The sequence below is a fragment of the Lycorma delicatula genome, chromosome 2 (assembly GCF_047948215.1).
Source record: "Lycorma delicatula isolate Av1 chromosome 2, ASM4794821v1, whole genome shotgun sequence".
NCBI lineage: Eukaryota > Metazoa > Arthropoda > Insecta > Hemiptera > Fulgoridae > Lycorma > Lycorma delicatula.
Window position 1 is genome coordinate 202,518,661 of NC_134456.1, and position 23,755 is coordinate 202,542,415.

The 23,755-nt window shown below is 28.0% G+C and overlaps 1 protein-coding gene across 2 annotated transcripts in view; it reads left to right on the plus strand.

Moving 5' to 3' along the window:
• The window catches only part of LOC142319580 (protein Wnt-6-like), a 118,688-nt gene extending 95,622 nt beyond the window's left edge, over positions 1 to 23,066 (plus strand). The window contains exons 3-5 of one of the 2 annotated variants that reach the window (XM_075357032.1): positions 7,762 to 7,878; positions 13,600 to 13,838; positions 18,911 to 23,066. In XM_075357032.1, coding sequence (XP_075213147.1) covers positions 7,762 to 7,878; positions 13,600 to 13,838; positions 18,911 to 19,372 — 818 coding nt within the window. In that variant the 3' untranslated portion in view covers positions 19,373 to 23,066. The remainder of the gene's footprint in view (positions 1 to 7,761; positions 7,879 to 13,599; positions 13,839 to 18,910) is intronic. The other variant, XM_075357033.1, reaches the window with a different exon arrangement.
• The last annotated feature ends 689 nt before the right edge of the window (positions 23,067 to 23,755 follow it).

The following is a 23,755-nucleotide window of genomic DNA, read 5'->3' on the forward strand; positions in this document are numbered from 1 at the left end:
TTTAATAATTATATATATATATATATATATATATATATATATATATTTTAAGTAATGATTTCTTACATTGTATTCTATAGTCAGTGTATGAGTTTAGATAATTTCTAAATCGTACACTCATAACATATGGCACCAAATAATTGAAAGTTTATGAACTGTAAAGGGAATCTCAATTTTGAATGATATTATGTATGATCTCTTGATAATTAATAATTTAATTACGGACAAAAGATCAACGTCATCTGGCTCTCGTACGCAATTTAAATACATAATGCTAAATACTATCTGTCTTTACTTTCTATTATTCTTTCTGATATTATTCCCGGAATTTTTTTTTAACTACGAGTATCATATTTTATCTTTATCATTTCCTGTTAGAGACAGTTAAAGCGATGTTGATTCGAAGTTAAGTATGTGATAAATTAAAAAATAAGAAATTGTAAATAAAAATAATAAGTAAAAGTATCGTTTATCTAACAGTAGCTTTATATAGAAATTTCAATCTTCACTAAAGATTAAACCGGTGACATTAAATACAATGACTTATACGGTGACATAAACCCATGTATTTACTCTTAATAAAGTACGCGAGTGGTATTACTTTTTAAAAGAAACTATCCAGTTCACATCCACAGTCATTCTAATTGTAAAAATTAGTTACATTTGTTAACTGTCGTAAAGAAAATCTCCAAATAGATTGTTTGATGTTTTAATACGGATAATGCATTTATTACAATAAATAAATATTTTATATTTCTTTTAGTCATCAGTCGTTGACCGGTTTGATGCTTTCCCTCGTTCCTTTATATTCTGTTATAATCGTTCGACCTCAGCACATTTACTGATTCTTTTTACATACTTTGGCTTTGTCTTTGTTTTTGTTGTCCATTACTATTTAGTTTTACATTTTCTCTATGATCAAATTAATTTAAAAGTCTTAAAATGCAACCCACCAAACCGGTTCATTTCTCTGCAACGTTTTGCCAACATTTTTCTCTTTTTCCTACTCTATTAAAATTTTATCTCTAAGGATCACTTCATTTCAAATTTTGCTAACTTATATGATTTTCAATATTGCTATATATACTAAGCAATATTAATATCTTACTAAAAGAGAAAATGTTAACACAATATTATTTTCCTTTAGCTATGTTTCACAACAGTAAAAGGTACACGCATATAAATATTTTTAATAACTTTTATCTAATTCCTAGATCAAATCGTATATTTGATATTACTAAATTTCTATTCTAAATGAAAGATCTCCTTGTTTTTTTTTAATATATATTCCGTATTCCTTCCAATCTTTGAAATTTAATTAGTTAAAAAACAAAACTTAACAATATCTGGTATATTGTTTTCCCCAGTTTTAATATTTCATTCACCATACAACTCTTTAAGCTTATTTTATTATATTCTTGCTAATTTTTAAACTGAATTTGTCTCGTTCTTCTTTCCTAACAGTGGTTTTCCATTAATATCTTTAATACTTATATATTTTGGCTTTGTTTTTAGAAAAATCTTGTCATACTTTTCTATAGTTCACATCTACCTCATTAATTATATTCTTCTATATCCCACTATATCTTTCCTTTAACTAATCTTGCTTTCCTTCTTTGCACTTCATAATAATTTAATTTTTTTTCAATCATACATATTAACAATTTTATATGTATACTTTTTAAATCCATCCACCAATTCTAAGAATCTCACTTATCCATGGTTATTTTTCTAATATATAGAGCATTCTATTAACTAAAACAGAATATTTTTCAGAAGACCTTTCTTATACCTTCTAATTGAGACGTTTTAATAGGTGTGTTTTATAGCATTAAGTAAACAAATAATTTTCTCTATCTTTATACTTTCTCTGTCGTTCTTTTATTTTATACTAGCTATTTCAAAGTACTGAGTAACATAATTCATTTATGGAAAGAAGCAAATTTTACAATTAAAAATATTAATGAGCTCTTTTTAATGTAATTATTAATTCTATAACAGGGTATTTCTTTTTTATCACACCAAGAAGTTAACACCGAACTTCATTATGGTTTTACAAAATAATGTATTATTATTTATTTATTTATAGTACTTGATCACAATATCGACCATTGTGAAGTTAAAACCATTATATTAAATATAATTAATTTTGTGTTAATATAATTAATTACTGTATTGCAGATTTCCGTTATGCTGTAATAGCAAGAAAAAATAGATCACATCCTGTTTTTTATAACAGGTTATCCTTTTTTAATGTCATCTATTCATTTTCTTACATTATCTCTTTTTTCCCTGATACATAATATTTTTCCTATTGCTTCTTTATACTATTATTTTAAATCACTTTTTTTTATTTATTTATATCCCATCCCTTTGAGGGTTTTACTTTAACCACTTATTTTAATGAAATTTACATTAAAATGTTAATAATCTTTATTTAAACTTTTAATGATTTCTTTATATATAAATTGTGGTGATAATCCACGTTTCTTCTGAATGTGCTTTACAGTCCATAATTTTTTTTTCATTACATACATACATAGAATTGCAAAACATAAATATGTTTTAAATAAGTTCTTGGATTAGCCTACGTAACTTCACCCTGGAAGTCAGCTGTTAGGTTTATGTCTACGTTTTTCATAGTTAAACACCGAGTAGAGATTTCAGACGTAACAAACTCCTAGTTAATTACTTTTTACTTACTCTCGTTAATTTCTTTTTACTCGATAGAGTCAGTGAAATTATTTGATAGAGTCTTGACCGGCTCTAACTCCCTTTCTCTCTCTCTCCTTATTTTACCGACTGACAGAAGTTGAAATTGTCAATCTTATTCATCCACAGTGTCCGTAACCGCAAGAGTAGCTTTCTATACGAGAGTAGACAGATTACTGATAGGGTACCTAGTTACCGATATGTGATAATTTGACAATGCTGACTTTAGAGGGACGACTTGTAGCTACGACTAAAACCAATCTCGAACGATCATAATCTTAATATACGTCAATCGAGCGCTCAATAAAATCGATTAATTGGTTTTAATAATAAAGTTATAGATCTCAATGCCATGTACAAATTGAGAATATAATTTGCTGATATTATAATTGATAACGGATTGTTTTATTTGTAATTATATTTGTTGGAAGGCTAATAAATAATAAGAATTGAATCCTTTACTAGTACAACATAATTGATTTCTGGGTTCTTCACTGATGTAAATCAAAGTGAATTTTTTAAGTATCTATTATTCCTCTGAGAAGCAGAAAAAACCTAGTGTTATGAGTCATTATGAATACATTTCATTAGAAATAAGAGATTTTAATTGACTGTTATTAAAGTTAACATTAATGTTCGGTAGCCAATTATAAATAAAATAATTTTCTACACAGAAAAATATTTCTTGTATAATTATTTTAATTATTTATTTCTTAAGTTAATCTTGGCAGTTTTCTTACATTTTACCTAGTAACCTTGTAATGATACACTGTAAAACGTGTTTCAGTTTTAATTGTGCATAATACAAACAAACATTTATGTACATACTAATCATACATCATGAGTTATGATGAAATATAAATCTTAAAATCATTAAAAATAAAATTTTATTGAACGTTTTTAGCTGAAATAAAACAAAAATCAATTAACGTATTTTATGTAAACCTATAAATCAAACATTTTTTAAAAAATTAATTGCTTGGTAAAAAAATTATTATTTTTATGTCTTCTAAAATATGAAAAGAGCGTTCAGATATCGTTTATAAAGTAAATATTTATATTTATAAGTAAAGCTCTTTTATTTAAAAAAAAAAATAATAATAGTATTCTTAAAGAAATTAATTAAAAAATATGTACATTAAATACAAATAAAAAAATAAAATTTACGAAAGAATAGGAATATCGATTAAAGTGTACGTTAAATACCGTAAAAATAATGGTGCAAGTGACGTAGATATTTAACTTCCGAAAACGGAAAAACTATTTTCAAGGCAAACAAGTTGCTGTGATAGGATTACTAAGGAAAAGTTTGAGTAAAGTAGTTTTCTAATTATCATCAGTATGTCAATCGAAATACCTTTAATATTTTTCCCATCATGAGACAACCTTGTTTTGTTCACCACAAGGACTGGATATATAATAATTGTTATTCTTAAAGAAAGAAACTCTGAATGGTGCTCCGCGGTCTTGGCCTTTCATCCGGATGTCTCGGGTTCAAATCCCGGTTAGGCATGGCATTTTTCTACGATAAAAATTTACATTTGGGCTAATAATCATAGCAGTTGAGCCCGTAATTTCATAAAAAAAGTTCTCTGAACGGTGACTCAAGTGTCTTGAGACATTAAGAAAAATAGTAAAAGCAATAATTAATTAATATGCTCTTAACGCTCTGAAATAAAAACTGAAAATTAAAATTTAATAAAAAAATTGTTATTACTCACTAAAGGTGTCCAAACGAAAAGCAAAGGTTTAGGTTACATTATATAAGAGGAAATTTCCACTTTTCCCTCATATAAAGTGGAAAAAAAATGGTTTGTTTCAAGAATATCTTTGACTTACATTCCTTTGCTTAAATAAAAAAACAAATTTTTTGATTTTAATTTGAAAAATATTAATTAATATGTTATTTTTACGTTGATAAACGTTAAATTTAAATAAAAATTTCGTGCATTTAAAAATAAATATACAATTCCAAGTAATCTTACTTTTAAGTTTATTCTCATTATTTCAATTACATTGTAGGTGTACATAGGAAAGAGAACCGATTAAAACAGACGATTCAATTGTATTATTTAGGTGATAGAAACATTTCCAGATTTTAAATATTATGATGAAGATTTAAAATTATTTAATAAAAACAAATAAGTTTAGTTTTTCTTTTGGAGCACTTTCAAAAACTACTGATATTAAAAAAAGTAATTCTGAAAAGATTAAAATTTCACTGTATCACTGAAGTATATAACTGATGACATCACAATATAAAAGACTGGTCACAGAATATAAATTTCTTTAAGAAAGAGAGCTTATAGGTTCTATGATATTGATTAATTGAAGATGATAACTAAAATAAAGGAAGAAATATAAATATAAAAAAATGGTATGAAATTAGTAAGTATTGTTAGAAAGTGAAATCAAATCTAGTTAAGAAGTATTCTATATTATTCTAACAAAGAGTTAGAAATGAAAATTTCAGCGTCTTATTCCAAAAAAAAAAACAATATGTTTGAAGAAAAATGAGGTAGAACAAAAAAGCTAATATATTATACAAAAAAAGTTAAGAAACATATTTTTAGTAATAAATTTAAACAGACGATGACAAAATTACAATAACATTAAAACAGTTGAAATCAAAATAGGAAATTTCTAAAGAATATATTTAATAAATTATGAAACGCAAACTGCATATGATTTTGTTATTAAATATCTATACGAGTATGTAAGAATTACCTGTATTGTATAATAAAATAATTAAATAAAAATAGTTAAAACATATTTAAAGTGAAACAATCCCATTTATGAAGTCATTGCTTATTTATTGCTAGATACATAATAGTTGTTTTCTTTATTCATGAGCGTAATTATTCTGCAATTATTGAATGGTTAATAAATGGCGACTATTATTGAATATAAAATCATGTTATAGAATAAGCAAAAATTAAAAAAGTAAATAGAAAATATTTATATTGCGCAATAAGCTACTCATATTTATTTATATCTTGGTTATGTATTGCGTTAATTTGCATACATTATAGTGATTTGCGTAATCTTATTTAAGACAACATAGCTTTTACTAGTTGAAAAATCAGTTCATTCATACCGTTTTGATTAACCTATATTTTCCAATCTTTCCTTTCTATAACAGGCGTAAATCTAAAAACATTAGGATTAATATGATTTAATATTAAAAAAAATATTCTCCTAATCAATCAATCCTAATCAGTTTGAACATAAATTTTACTCTTATTTTAAAAGAATTTCATATTTTTAACTGCTTATATTCACTCCTCAGCCCATTTTTAAAATCTAGTTACTTATTTCAATGTAGAAAACACTTCCTTCATAATTAGAAAATTCAGTATTCATATATTTATATATATTAGATATTCATAAAGTATGGCAATCCCTAAAATAATTTTTAATTCGTTAAAAATAAAAAAAAAAGAATTAGCAATTCCTTCTACCTACAAACATCTACTTTTTTCGACATTCAGAAATTCCCATGGGAGGGCAGCTACAAAATTTTAAACGGAAATGTAGGATGTGTCACACAATTCTAAAGTCCCTTAAAAAATAACTTTTTACTTAAAAAACATTAAACTAAAAGACAACTAAACAAATGGCAACCATTAAATATTTTCATTAAATATTAATATTAAAAATAAAATTTAGCGAATGTCTCTACCTCAAAGCGATTTAGTTTTTGGTATGAGATTTCTATTTGGAGTGCACGACAGACGATTAGATAATTTTTTTTTTTTTTTTTTTTTTTTTTTTTATTAAGTTGCCTTCTATAAATATATATATATATATATATATATATATATATATTTATTTATTTTTTTTTTTTGGAGCATGCAAAAAAAAAATTTGCACGGCAATATTTAGGAAGCTGGTATGTGAAATTAAGCAAAAAGTTTTCTACAAATATATATATCCGGAAATGTTTTGTTTTCAAGTCACAGCTGGCAACATACTTTGCATTAATCTCTTCTTCAAGAAATCCATAACTAAAATGTCTGGTAAATGTAGCCATACTAAAATTTTTGGTACTTAAAATAGAAAGTGAATTTAACGGTTTTGTAAGATTGTTGACCTGAAAAATTAAAGTAATTAAATTCTACAACTTAGTTTCTGACAAGCCCAAACAGATTCGAACAAAATCGAATAAACGTTTTTTTTCGGTTATAAAATTAAATTGAGTTGTAAGTTAACTCATAGAGTTTTTAGTAAAATTTGTAGAGAAATTATAAATCAATTTTCGACAACAATGAGTCACTCTGTAGGAGGTTTCTAAGGATAGGTTTTAGGAATGCTTCCAAAAAATAAAAAATAAAATAATGAACTTAGCAAAAATGAGCAGTTGTCAAAAGAAAATATTCTGTAAAATTTTTTATATGAGTTTATTAATTTTTTTTGTGAAATAAATATGAACCTGGAATTTTTTGGAGTTAATTCGTGTATATATGTATAGACGAATTTTCTGGGTGTAATCTTATTGTATATCTTTATTTGATGATAAGTTAGAATAAAATTTGAAAAATGTGGAACAAAAAATAAACTTTATATTAATTTTAAGATTAAAGATAAGTTAATTTTAAAGGATTATATAATATTTGTAAAAGCCCTTTTTACCAGTTTTCTTATAGGAAGCTCAGTATTTGTAACCGTGTCTCGACAACAGCCAGATAAAAATCTACCATATTTACTTTCCTAGAACACTTGAAGCGTACTTCTACCATGAACAGGTGAACTAATGCGTCTTATACAAACGATAATTTTATTTTTCCGACACGAAGATTTTAAATTTCACATCATGTTTTAAGATTTTAAAATAATTTTATGTTACTACGACTAAATAGTGTACTTGTATATTAAATAAAATACGTAATTGAATTTATAATTTTACGATGTGATAACATTTTGTAATAAGTATATTTCTTAATTTATTGCACTATATATTACATTAGTTTAGTTTTATCTTCTCATAATATTGTCTGAAACATATATCTGTAAAGATAAATTTTCTACAGTGTCATTATTTTATTGCAGACACAAGGGAGAGTAGTTTCGTGACGGCTATCATGTCTGCTGGAGTGACTTTCTCATTGACCAGAGCATGCACGACGGGAGATCTCATACAATGTAGCTGTGACAAAACTGTCAAAGGTAAGAAAGCCGTTTAAAACTATAAATATACGATCATAAAATGTATTGAAATTAATATAAATGAAAAATCTAAAGTATAATTGTCTGTAACCAATAGTTTTAATATACTGCTCTTTACGGTATTGTACAAGATTTTCACGGATTATTACTAAAATTTGTACAATTTATTTTGAATAGTATAATAAAAATGTTATTCATAGTATAATATTAAAATACTGCGCAGAATTACTTTTTTATCGGTCTTTCAAAGTCCATAAAAAGAATTATTTTTTTTTTTAATTTGGTTAAAGGACTTTAAACAGCAGTCACCAATTTTAAAGCCTCTCTTTTAATGAAACCTTTTTTGTGAAACCTTTTCTAAAAGCTGATGATTTTAGTCAAGACACTATAAGAGCGTAATCAGTGAAAACGTACAAGGAAGCCACAATCCTTGCAACGTACACGATTCTCATCTAATACTACCGATCACTAAAATGTAGCTTTCCCTTTATTAATTCTCACAATAAATTTTATTTCAATTTAACATTTTTCACTTTTTTAAACTTTTTGTATTTGTTATAGGAATTTGTTTAAATTATTAAATACAGTTTACAATACAACAACGAGATTTACCATTAAAATTAAATAAAATAGATGATTATAAAGTTGTAATACTTACCTGGTATTGGTTATTTATTCTTATATAGTGAAAAAGTAATGATACATAAAAACAAGTTACCTAAGATTTCTTTTTTAGGATGGGGGTAATCTAAGATGAAACTTTATTGTAAAATTATTATTATATTTTAAAATTTTTAAATTCAAAAATCGGTAATTTTCTGCTTCCCAACCTACAAAATCACCTATCAAGAAAATCTTTTGATTTTTATACGTTTACTATGATAAATGGAAAAAACTAAAAAAAAATTCCTCTGAAAAATAGTCAACCAATAAAAATGCCTAAATTTTCTTTTTTTATTTGGGGGATGTGAATTATGATGAGAATTTATTTTAATACTATTATAAAAAGTTTAAATAAACCAAAAATTTATAAAAAATTCAAAAAATAGATATTTTTAAATTTTTATTTGCTCCCTCTCCCCCAATATTGCCCCAAAGTATTTTTTAGGTCATTTTCACTACTATTATGCCTACAAAGATATGCCATAAATAAAACGATAACGTTTTTTAGATTATTGGGGAAGGAGGGAATTTTGGAGCAATTTCTTTTTTAAATGGTAAAATAAGTTTGTACGGATGTACTGAACTTAACATAAAGTGGGGTTATTTTGCAAAATTCTAAGAAAATTGACCCAAAAAAAATATCTACCCCTACCTGTCTGAAATACTGACCCCAAAATTTTCCCAACAAATTGCTCTATGTACGCGATTTTCTGTAGAAAATATCATAAAAATCGATTTTAACAGTCAAAATTTATTAATCTTCAAACACGCCAACACATGTAAATACTTATGCACGTGCGATCATTATCCCCGGATTTTTTGGGATCCGTGGGTCATGAAACGGTCGAAAAATGAAAAAAATCTATACCCCATCTTCTGACTGATTACAATACTTTCCTTCTTGCAGCATAACTCTACAGGTAATGAAAAAATCAAATATTTTGCGAAAGCGAAGAAATAGAAATTTTTTTCTAAGTTTTCATAACTGGATAATGTTATGCAATTATATATTATTTATTAATTGGTTATTCTCCTTGTTAATAACATACTCCCATCAAATTATAAATTCTTCTTTTTTCCTACATGAGAAGTGTATTCTGAAGCCAGAGAAAAACTCTATGCTCGGTGTAAATTTGATGCCAGAACTATCCGGATTTAAGACAGAGTTGCTAATGCTCTGTTATGGAGGCAGGCGAAACTGTAGTTATCGTAATTATTACGGGTTGATAATAAGGTATGATGTAATTGGAATATATTAAGTTTGGTTTAATAATTTAATTTTAATGAATTATATTACATTAAAAAATATAAATTAACTTTAAAAAATGGAAAAGTTAGGAAAATGTAAATGAAGGAAAGATAACCATTACCAAAAATCATAATTTTATAAAGATTCGTTGCATAGAGAATTATAAAGGGAGTTGTTTTGACATACCCACCATTTGCAGAGGAGCGACAATAGAAGTAACATTATTAGGAAATGATGTCTCCTGTACTAAAAGAAAAAAAAAATTAATGCAGATTATAACTTTCATCATTAATTTTAATAGAATTTTTATATTCTAAACAACTTTTTTTCTGCTCTCCTGGGTTGGCCCTGCAATCAAGTATGTGGATACTAACTCAACCCAGAGGAGTGTCCTGCGACTCTAATGGGCCTTTCCACCCGCCGGCAGTATGTCCGGCATGGTCCACTGGTTCTGGATCTTTTACCATCATTAGCCTGCCTCTAACTGACGGGACAAGGGTGAACCCAGGCCCGGCTATGCCGTTCCCGGGGTCCCCGCCCAGCCAGCCAGGACTCGGTCTTTAATTAACTTTGTTTGCCTGCCTCAAGCTTTGAGACGGTAGAGGCCGGGCCCGGCTATGCAGTTCCCTGATCTCGTCCCAGTCGCCGGGATTCGTTTTTCTTTTTTTCAGATCATTCGCCAGTCTAGGTATTCAATTTCTTTCTGCTGTGTTATTTCCGTAACCAGTATTCCAATTAATTCCCATTCTGCGGTGGCTTGTAACATGTATGCCACAGTGGTTTCAGGAGCAATCCACCCCAGGCCATGTCTTTGCTTGAGTCTTTTCCATCTGTGGCATTCGTAAAATATATGATGGGACGAGTCTATCAATTCGCAATACATACATTTGGGCAGTTCTCTTCGATAAAATTTATGCAAGTACGCTCCATATTCCCCATGACCGAAAAGAAAAGAAGCTGGGTAACGTAATAACCCGCATCACCCTGACCCTTCTCCAGACAAGGATCTATTCTGGGAATTATCAAGCGAGTCCATTCACCGGATTGTGTCGCGTTCCACGCCTTCTGCCATTCTTGGTATAAAATGGTCCTCCTTCGACATTCCTTCGTATCTTCTTTTTCTTTGCAAAGCCATCAGTCGGATGAGAGGAACTGTCGCCAATACCTCCGTCGCAACAGCCGACACCGTTTTGTACGCAACCGTAATCTTTAGCGTGGTCCGACGTTGCAATGAGATCAACTTTCGCTCATTTCTTTTCTTATCGAAAGCGACGTACCGTGTAAGCACAGCATAGATAATCACAACTATAGCCGCTGCCATTAATAGTTAACGTTTTTCTGCTCTTTGCTCCCATTTAGAGCCCATCAAACGACTGAGGGAGCCTTTTCTGCTTTGTTTGGGACTTCTTGATGGTGTTTATCGAACAGACCACTCTGAGCAAACCAAACGCCCAAATATTTAACAAGTAGCATCATGCCTATTTGGATTCCATCCACATAGATACTAATACGATATATTTTTCTTCGTCCGCCACCGCCATTACTTATGTTTTTGTGAGTACTTTATGTTTTTTGAGGAGAAAGCTGTAATCCTTTGGATCGGAGCGTAATGATTATTCTTCTAATCGCCAAGTTGGCTGCTCTTTCCACTTCTTCTGAATGGCCGGAAGCTAACAAAGCCAAATCGTCAGCGTATCCGATTAAAGATACGTTGGCAGGGAATCCGAGTCGCAACACCCCATTGAATGACACGTTCCAGAGCAAGCAAGATTCCAGAGCAACCTTGGGGCACTCCCCCTTGCATTAGAAACCGTACCTCACCATCTTCAGTTTCTGTCAGCACCTCCCTCCCATGTAAATAACTATTAATCGCCGGTCTGAGATAAGGGCTAATGCCTCTTCATTCTAATTCGTTCATAATGGCCGTCCACGGTTTGCTGTTGAAGGAGGACCAGCAAAGGAATCTTCGTGGTCCTCCGTGTCTAATAACAACTTAAAAAATATTAATAAAATTTTTGATATAAGATAAAATTATTTTGATACCTTCTATTTTACAGACAATAATGAAGATTTGAAAAAATGTATAAAATTTTATTGATGTAGGGCACTAACAAATAATATGATATAATTATTAATTTATTTTACTTTACTACTTGCATAATTAACAGAGCTCCTCCAATTACCAAATTTAATATTTTACCAGTTAGGATGACAATAACTTTTCCCTTGAATTAAAATTTTGTTTCTCCACTTTAAAAAAATGTAACACCAATTTTAAATTTCTAAGACTTTTTTCCAAAATTTGTTGTATTTTGTTTATATATTAAGTCTTTTCTTCCTTGATCTTATTTTTATAAGTGGATGATCATAAGAGACAGAAAAACATGTTTTTCTGATGAGAACGGATTTCGAATCAGAGCTTCGAAGCCGGGTTTTGTACTTTACAAAACAGATGATAATAATTTATTATTGTTAATTATTAAATTCTGTTTGCTCACCCTTTCAACATAGGTTACACATATATATATATAACGACTTCTTATCAAGACATCAAATGCAAAATAATAAATATCATACTTAATTCTATTTTTAAAATTAAATATTTTAAAATCAAATTTCAAGAAAAATTAATTTTTGAATTACTTATCTCAGAAGATAGTATTTAGTTTATTACGACTTTGATAATATCTAATTTTTAATATCCTACTTTATTAGTGACAAGCTATTTTTAATGTTTATTAAAAAAAAACCAAAATTATTATTGTTAGTTATTAGTATACACTTATTTGTTTGTTCAAAAATATATTAAGTATTTATCTTACAGATAAATGCTATAAACATTCTTACAGATAAATTTGAAGTAATTATAGTAAATATATATTTTTTTACGCTTCAAATATATGTACATATAATATTATTTGTCATATTACTGAATAACATGGGATATGTATTACTAAAAAACACCCTAGTCCCTACTCTCAATTTTTGTTTTGAATAAATTTCATGAACAAAAAATATGTTAAATAGTGACATATTTTTAAAAAAATAAGAAATATAAATATTCTTAAAATTTTTTCCCTTTTTTCTTTTTTATTTCACTTAATTCTAATAATATTGTTCGTTACAAGTTATGGCAATATTGAATCCTACATACACTTTTATTATCATCTAATGAACGCTAGTATCTAATGGTCTAGATGTACCACTAGAATAAAAAATGTAATTTTTATTAGCATGTCAAAAATTAAGCAGAACTAATTGTAACGATTGGCACAGTAACCATTTTGGCATTAACAGTATTAACAGCATTCCAGTTTGCTCTTCAACTAGAGATAAACTAATTCTCTTGTAATTGTTTCTTTAATAGAAAATTAATTTAATTTCATATATGAGGAATTTTACTATTGATTTGCATAAATAAAAGGAACATTTTTGTTTAAGTAATTTACACTTAAAATGTACAATTTAATCAAAGAGTGTTATTTTACTATTAATCTGCAAATTTTAACGATGATTTTATTTTTTAAATGGTTTTATTTAATTACTTTTATTAATTTATAAATCGATAATTGAACAACAGCTTAATTCGAAGTTGTACTCATTTGGTATATAATAATATGATTCTTGCAATCCAGTAATCATTAGAATATATTTAACCACTCAAAAATTAATAAGTTATCTATGTGGTAGCATGTGCACACTAAAGATTATTTTATAAATTATTTATTTGTTTGTAAATTCCATACGTTTTAAAATTTACACTCAACATAAAAACTGATACAAAAGATCGCATTGTGAGAACGCCCTAGTGGCGAGGTATGTTTCAGGTGGTGTCGGAAGCGGAGGGCGTACAAAGGATATGACAGGTACTGGAGTCACACCCCCAGAAGGAGTACCTCAAGACACCGACTGGGAGTGGGGTGGATGCGGTGACAACGTTAACTTCGGCTATCGAAAGTCACGCGCTTTTCTAGACGCGCCGTACCGGCGACGTCGTAGCGATATCAAGACGCTGGTGAAACTGCACAACAACGACGCCGGGCGCTTGGTCAGTATACTTGTCACGTCTCTTTTAACAACTGTTCTCACAATTCACGCTCTTAAAAAACTACAGCTACAGCATTTTCACTAGAGATGCTGTGTTCGTGTAAACAGCAGCACAAGTCTGCTTCGTGCCACCTTTTTATATCTTGTAAACCTCTATTGCCGCTACCTAAGCATGATCTTGCAAGCAATAAAAAGAGGCCAACAGATCCTTATCGATGCCCTTTTTCAACAACAAGCTAACCGGTCATCAATCACATTAGAGTTCCTCATAAAACTATTAGCCGTCATGTTACACCTGGATAAATAAAACAAAGAAACTTCATGTTTTGTGTCAACAAGTTACGACGCATTACTGAAAAAAATGCGACAAAAATAAACGTGTTATAAAAATATATATGGTCTATATCTATATAAAAACACCATCGTTGAAAAAAATTATGCTGCAATATTATTAATCATATTTATTTACTTACTGGTCGAGACATATTTATTAAATTAGCCTTTTTTTGTATTTATAAATCTAAATTAGTCGCGTTGTATCTTTGAATATGTGATTGAAGTTTGTTAACTTGATTGATTGGAAAACTTCGTGGTGATACCCCAATCTTTTTAGTACCCGTTTTAGACAATTTTTTCCATCCAGCTTGATTTTACGCTAATTTAAAACATGCAACCCTTCTAAAAACGTGTCTAATAACTACCTAATTGATAGCCTTTTCTCATTATTGTAGCGCGACGTTTTCGATCGACGTATTTTAATTGTAGGCTATTTTTTTCTATTTTAAATCATTTTCAATCATTTCAGTTAGAAATGATTCAAAACTGGAATAACTGGAATATACATTTTGATAAAAGTTTGATTAAAAGTTTCTCATTAATACAGTTGATGGAGCAGCAGCTTTCACAAGAAAATGATTACATAGCAATTAACACACATACAAGGTTTTTTTAAATTAAAAATCACCCAATTTTTTACCTTGTGCAGGTTACATACTCTGTGGCAGGATCCTTGCACATTCTTCATTTCTATATTCTTCTATTCCTAGCAAGACTTTTAAGTTCTTAGTAGCTCCTGTTTGTTTTTTAGATTGTCTACAATCTTCACTATATTTCGACCTCTCTTTATTGCCCTTTCTATCCTTTTTGATCCTTCTATCACTGTTTTAAACAAAGTTTCTCTTATTATATGTTTCCTCTCTAATCTCCTTTATGCTCACATTTGAAATGTCCAATCTTTCATTCTCCCTTTTCCTTATTATTCATTTTTTTTTCTTCTCCGGTCTCTTCGGTCCGGATCCTGCAGTAGTATTACACGGCCCAGGGGAGTGACCTTTTCTCTAACGGGCCTCCACGTCTCGGCCGGCATTAAAACATTATCCATATTTTACATTTACATAGACTTACACCAGTAATTGTATATGATGATTGATAACATAAAATATGTATCCAGTCATACTATCTGAATCATAGGATTACACATGAGATTCTTCTTCAGATATTAGTCCCATTTTACTACATAATAACGAACTGTTTCTTTAGAAGTTTTCTTTATCATTGGTATTCTAATTTTTATTTTATTTTCACATTTATAATCATTTATCAATTTTACTTAAATGTTCGTACTGCTTTATTCGTTAAATTCTCAACATCCCGCCATTGAAAATTACATTAATCAATTTCACCATCTTATGTAATCTTTCTTCATTTAGAAACTTAATCACTTCTACTGTCGGCTCATCAAACCCTGCAGCTTTTCCATTTTTTATAACATTTATTGCTTCCAAAACTTTCGATTTTAGGATTCTTACTCCTATTTCATCCTCTTACATTTCATTATGACCTTCTACAGGAAAATCATTTCTTTCTGTGAATTGATATACTTCCTCCACACATTCATTCCACGTTTTAAGAATCTCTCTCTCTCTCCCTCTCTCTCTCTCTATCTCTCTCTCTCTCTCTTTCCAAGATGGCAAAGAGTTTTATAAAAAGGAATGAACCGGAAATTTCTTTAGTGACTCATATATTCAATGTAGTCTTAACTTTTTTTGTACATTAAACACATACGCATCGTTTTTTTTTCTAAATTGTCGTATTTTGATATTGGTCTACATGCCCTTTGCTTCTTGTATTACTCATCTTAATTCATAACACAATTTCTTTAAAAAGATCCTTTTTCGTGTATCTTTTCTTCAAGTTTTTATTTTTTTTATCGTTACCCATTGTTTCTTTATTCCTCTTCGTTAACAAAATTAATTGTTCATTCCATTGCTATGTTAAAAGAACCTTACGAATTCACCCGAAACTCATTTACAAAGTTGCCTATTATAACTGTTTCCTTCAGTTACTGTATTTGTTACCTCTTTCTACAATAATCTCCTTATTATCTCCTCTTCAATTTCAATTATTTTTCCCGGTCTTGTTGATTTATTTTCTTCGCTCTTTTAACTCTCTTCAGTAGTAATCTGTTTTCTTTCTTTTTCCTGTTTAGCCTCCGGTAACTACCGTTCAGATAATACTTCAGAGGATGAATGAGTGTAAATTAAGTGTAATCTTGTACATTCTCAGTTCGGCCAATCCTGTGAGATGTGTGGTTAATTGAAACCCAACCACCAAAGAACATCGGTATCCACGATCTAGTATTCAAATCCGTGTAAAAATAACTGGCTTTACTATGACTTGAACGCTAGAAATCTCGACTTCTCAAATCAGCTGATTTGAGAACATGTGTTCACTACTAGACCAACCCTGTGGGTTTTTAGTAGTAAACTACTTTTATTTATGCTACCGGAAATACAAGATTACTACTTATGTTTACTTATACAAGATCATGTGTTTTTTTATTTTCTGAATTTCTCTTCTACATTTCTATTTCAATCTAAATATGTATCTCATCTCCTGATGATTTTCACATGTTGAATTACCTTTTATGATTTAAAAAAAAAAATTGTTTATTATGATGACCTTATATTCCTCAAAGAATGGCAAGTAATTTTATCTCTGAAACAAGTAACAGAAGAAAATTCTGCTCTGATTATAAATCAGGGATTTAAAAAAATCACTGGGCAGTGATGGTTTGTTGCCATCCACTTACACGTCAACCGTGGCGGTTGTTGATGTGTAAGTGGCTTACATATTAAATAGACGCTTCAGTAGAGTCTGACTGTTAACTTTTAACCTGTATGACTTTGGGCCTTATCAGTAGTTGAAATAGCCTCTCAGGTTACGTAAGCCCTCATCACCAAGAAAAAGGTCCTTCTAGGCTTAAATGAAATAAAATCGCCATTGTTGGAAAAAATTTCGGATAAACAAAAAATTGTTGAACCAAAAACGTTTATATATATATATATATATATATATGTGTGTGTGTGTGTGTGTGTGTGTGTGTGTGTGTGTGTGTTACAGTACAACTAAGACACATTCTTTCCGACACTTTTTCAATATCCTTGTGAGTAAACTCCATTAAACGATAATCTTGTATATTACATACCTGTAATTGTTATAAAAATTTGTAAAACTGATATTAGGTAAAACTTATCGGTCGGTCTATGAAATCAATTTTGTTGGTCGCTACAAAAAAACTTTAAGTTTTTAATAGAACTAATAATTATTTATAAGAACGCATAATAGTTCTTATATAAATTAAGTACAAAATGATATTGCTTCAAAAAAAAATTATTGATTAAATTTATTAGCCAAGCCATAGAAAAGTCATGATAGTGCTCGACTTGTGCTTATTTTCACATCATTACACCTTGAATTTTATTCACATAAAAGAAGTAGATTTTAAAAAAATGCAAACTGATTTTTATTTTACTGATAAATGAAATTCTCAAAGTTTGTAGAATAAATGCAGCATCTCTTTAAAAGATCAGTTCCACTTATTTAAATTATAGGAAGACTTGGAATGTTCAGTTGCACCAATAAAAATTTTAATTTCTTCTCTCAACGCCTTCTAAAAGAATAATGTATTTTGATTAAAAAATCGTTTGTTTACTTTTAAAGAAGTGTTTTGACAGTAAATTTTTCGGTAAAAATAAACATAATTTATTTTTAAATTACAATCTGTCTACAAGTTAGATCCATTAATTATTCTATAGCATCTTTTCAATTGACTGGAAAAGTCCAATAAAGCCTAGTTAATCTATTTCTGAATGACACATAATTTTTTCACATAGTTTACAAGATTACACTCATTGTACTTAGCGCTATTTCATCTTGTGTTGTATATTAAACCGTTTGTTATACTACATCATTTGTGGTGCACATAACATGTACTGGTAAATGGTCTGGAAAAAATGCAGATATTACACAAAAACATTTTACTCCATGTAAGGTGCTCGTGAGGCACAAAATGGTAGATTCTCAGATTAAAAAATATAAATTATCACTGATGACCCTCAACTCTCAATAAATGTCATTTCCCCACTAACAATTCGATTTTTTTTTATTATTAAATACCAATAAGCTGAAACATTTACACATATTAATAACGATTTTATAAAGACTTAACACAAGCACAAAGTATTAATCCAAAGCAATATCAATGCTCATCTATTTATTGTACGACCACACAAACACAGATATAATTTAATATTACATAATTTACCTTAAATGCGTTTGTAAATTTAACGTATTTTTCTTCTACTTTTCTAAACGTTTTTTTAAATATTCCATTCTACATATAAAATGTAAATTATTGAAGTTTATATATTTATTGTTTCTGTCCTTACTACCGTATCAAAACTTATGTATCAAACTAAAAAATAAATAATGAATACCAATTGCAAAATATGTGATTGCGTTATAAATTACTTAAGTCCCTACAGATCTTTCAATCTAAAGGAAAAAGTATGATTCCTACTATGAAAATCCTAATTTTATAAGGAACTGTAAGTTCTTATTGCATTTTGGTTGAAATATATCTTTAATAAAAAGAATTAGATTATACAATCCGCTTTTTTTGTTCAACTTAACATGAGTTGTTTGTAAATATAAGTGACTTAGGCTAAAGTTTTTTCTGTTTTCATACTTAGAACAGATTTAGCAGTTTTTGTTTTTTTTCTCTTATTTCAGTCTGTAAAGAACTTCATGAGAACGGAATGCAAATGTCACGGCTTATCCGGTTCGTGTACACTGAGGACGTGCTGGCGCAAGATGCCGCCATTTCGTGAAGTAGGTTACCGACTGAAAGAAAGATTTGATGGAGCCGCTAAAGTGATACCTAGTAATGACGGACACAGATTTATGCCCGAGGGTTTGACCATCAAACCACCTGCCAGAACAGACCTAGTTTACTCGGAAGACTCGCCGGATTTCTGCTGGCCGGATCGTAAGACCGGCTCTCTCGGAACTCAAGGCCGAGAATGTAATGCCACATCACCGGGCGTCGACGGGTGTGAACTTTTGTGTTGTGGACGCGGTTATGATTCTCGTCAAATACGAGAAAAAGTGAATTGTAAGTGTAGATTTCGATGGTGCTGCGAAGTTACATGCAGTACATGTGTTCATCGTAGGACCATCAACACTTGTCGATGACTATTTAAAAGTGTCATTAGGGATATTTCGTCAAAGCAACAGTGCGACCGAACATTGAAAAATTGCGATTTTTAAATCGTTTAGATATTAGCATAGTAAGATATAATTAACTGACTCGTGAGACTTGTAAATCTTCTTCTTTAAATTTTTCTGGAATAAAAACACTAGTTTTTTTACAGAATTCATTTGAGTGACTCGTAGTATGAATTTAACTTAGGGCTTTACATAAAAAGGCTTTACAAGTTGTATATTTTTATGTGAAAATATTTTTCAATTTTTGTTTTTAAATGTTATTTTCTTTCAAAACATTTTTACAAGTGTAAAATTTTATTGATTTATGCATATTTATGCATGATTTTTATTTTATTTATACAAGCCGATTTTAATTTTTTATTTTTAAAGTAGAAACTGATTTTTTTATTGTCTATTATTAGTATTTTAAACAAGAAGAAGAAAACAAGTATTTGTCTTTCAGTTATAATAGCTATGCACATTTACATGTCCAAAAAAATAGTTAAAATATATGTGCGTAAACGCTCATTTTAAAAATTAAACACTTTTACACACACATATCAACAAAAAAAGTAATTTTAGAGTAACATTACATAATTATCAGTGTGCCTATTTTAATAAGGGTGTAGGTGTTCCTTATATTGCAATTTTCACTGCTTTCATAAAATAACATAAGTTTTCATATATGTATATGTCGTAATATGTAGCATAATTTAATTAATTTGGTTGAAAATAATTTACCATGAAAAAAAAATATAATGGACATAAAATTTATGTAACATGATTTAGATTTAATAAATACGATTATGTTCGAGTAAGTTTAACGGTTTTTATTCATTTACTAGTTTATTATCTATAAAGGTAAATGAAGAAAATAAAAGATTAAGCTCAGCTTATAAAATTTATACTTATTTTTTTTATGATTATTAAAATAGCGATTTTTATTTCTTATTATGTTGTCCAATTTTTATAAAAATATTTTTTAGTTTTTTTTTTCTAAAAGAACAATATATATATATATATATATATAATAAAGATTACTATCCAAAATAAAAGTTTTTTTATGTTAATTTTCTATAATAATAATAATAATTACAATAATGTTAAAAAAAAATAGTATGAATTTGTTACATATCACTTCGAAAATCTTTTCTGTTTTGATTATAAGGATTTTTAGAAATATTTTTTTAACTATAAAATATTTAAAAAAATAAATTTTCCAATGTGCCTTGCATTAACTATTTTTTCATTAATAATTATAATAAAAATATATTTAATTTTTTTTTTTTTTGACAGTGAATTTTTATGCTTATATTTTCTTACAGAAACACTTTTTATATTATAAAGCATTTTCAATAGCAGTGAAAAATGCTTAATAAATACAGTATTGATAATTTATACGTCACGTATAGATGTAATTTATTTATATTTTTACAATTACATTTTGTTATGTAAACATATTACGCTACAATCAGTAATTCAATAATACAGCTTTAGTAATTGCTTGGATCATCTGACTGTTTTTTTATTTATTAATTAGTTATTATAAATATTAATTATTAATTATATTATTTGATTTCAATGGGTTTAACTAACAATGAAAATCTTATTAGTATCTTAAGAATAATAAATAAATTTAAAAAAAAGCATGTCTATTTATGTTTTATTTAAAATAAAATGTTGGCTTAAAATATAACGGATGTTTATTAGAGAAAATGTCAGAAAATAAATAAATATATTTACATTATATTTTATCATTGTTTTGAGATTACTTTTAATTAAAACCTGTTTAAATAGTATTATTAAACCTGTTTAATAATACATATATATTCACAATAAAATTACAATGTTTTTTTTTTGTGAAAAGAAGGAATTTTAGTTAATATACATATTAATCTGTAATATTCGAAATCAAAGTTTTCATCAAACTTTCCTTCCCATCAATTGTAGTACCAGGTGAACATCCAACACACAAAGTAACTGTGCATTATTTTTACCACTGTATAACAGACCTTTCGTCTGTAAAATTTAAATTGAATAGTCAGAACAATAGAATGAATGTCTTGGTTAAATTATCTCTGTATAAATTTACATTGCTCTAAATAAATAATTCTCCAAGTCCCTCGTTTCAAGACCAGTAAGAGTATAATTGTAACTATTTGAACTTCTTTTTATCGAAGTATTTTTCGTTAGACTACAATTAATTGTACTACATTTCATTTATGTGACTGATATTGTATAAGATGAATTACTGATATTTATTTAGGTACACGTTTATTAGGTACAACGATCATAGGCCAAAAAATACATATTGGCTAGATCTTTCATATTTTTAAATAGTTTTGCCCAGAACTTCTTCCATTACGGAGCTTATGATATTGTCTGGTACAATAAAAAAATCAAGATTCTTTTTGTTGTAATGATAATTTATTTTATACAGTATAATATGTTTGAGTCTGATTGAATTATCTTTAAGATATTTTATCTAGTTCGTTAATATAAGGAAAAGCATCTACCTATTTACCAGAAAATTTTTCCGCTTATGATTTTTTTTATGAAAAAGAATCAAGGAAATGAAATAAAATAAAACAATAAAATTAAAAACAAAAGCTGTAACAATTAAAATGCACAAAACCTATGAATTGAATATTGATATATATCAGCTTAGCTACCCTTCTGCATTTGATAATAGTAAAGAATTTACTTTCTTCATTATTTTTCTTATTTGTGAACGACCAAATTTAAAAAGAAATGTAAACGTGTGAATGAAATTATACAGTGTTTTAATTCTTAATTTTTCTCGTAAATTATGTTTTATCATTAACTTCTTTTATGAGATAAGATTGTTTTTTCTCGAAAAATATGTAAATTTTAATCATTTATATTGCTAAACAGTAAATAATTTTTAATATATTTAAAATACTTATTTGCGGAATTCATTTATACATTGTAAATAAAAAAATATATATGTTTTAATACAATAATCTACAATATTATATGATTTTATTTAAAAGTTTTTCCTGCAAATCTCACTGCGGTATAATTACACATTTTTTTTTTATAGTTAATGAATATACTGGGTATAAAATCAATATTGTAAATTTCACAATAAAAGTTAATTGTATAAATTGTATGTTATTTATTTCTGTATTAATGTGCATCCGTTAAATGTGAACATAATGTGATATTGTTTTAAGCATAATATAATGTTTATTATTGCATAATTCTCATTAATTTTGATATCATTTACTCGAAAAAAATTAGATTACATGCAAAGAAATGCCTTTCAATAGATAGAAATTTTATCTTTATTTTTACTCTATTTTCTACCAGCATGTTTAAAAAATTAATATGTTTTCTTATTAAAATAATTATTTTTTATTACATTTTGTTAAAAATTAATTTTATTTTTGAAGCATCGCTTTATGAAATAAAAAGTATATGTTAATCTGAGAACACTTAAGATATCAGAATAATAGTTTACCTAAAATTTAAATGTATTATTATAAAAATCTAATTAAAACGTTTTTACAAAATTACATTTATCAAAGGCTGACAGCATTCCGCTTAAGTCATTTGCTTGGCTGTAATATGTGCTTTAATATAGGTATATATATATATATATTTGAATGTATTTTTTTTTTTAATATTGTTTATTGAAAATAAATGCCTTAAATATAAATTGTTTTTTTCTTTTTTTATTATAAACTATTATATTATATTACTATAATCACAATTTTCAGTAAGAGTGTTTGATAATGTTCAAGCTCAGTTCACCCTCTATTCAGGAGTATTTTTCATTCGACCCAAAACAAGAAAGAGAGCGAAATATTTTGGTTAGTATAAAGTAACTTGGCATTGGACTAATTTTTTGGTATTAGTATTCTTGTATCTATACAGGCAATAAAAGTTGAATAAAATTAACTATATTTGTCCTGGTTTAAATTTGAATTTTCCAGCTTTTATGTGACGCTACATTTTAGTTGAAACAAATGGTATACGATGTATTATAAAAATTACAAAAGAATAATTAAAAAGAAGTTATAGATTGAATTAGTTAAAATCAAATTCTTTTGCGTGAAAAAAAATATATATATACGTTCACCGTAGCGTAAGGCATTGGTAGTTCTCCAAACTATCCTATCCATCCTAGCTTTTCTTCATAACAATGCTATTCTTAATTTTTTCTATGAGACATATTTTCCCTTGCAGTATTCAGTCATTTAAGCTAGTTACAAATAAACCTCTTGACCAGATATATACCTGAAATCAATTGCCGAAAGGAAAGAAGAGGAGATAACTCAGTTTGAGCGTCAAGGGATTTCCAAAAGATTTCTGCTACAACTGAATCAAAATAAAAGATCAATCCTG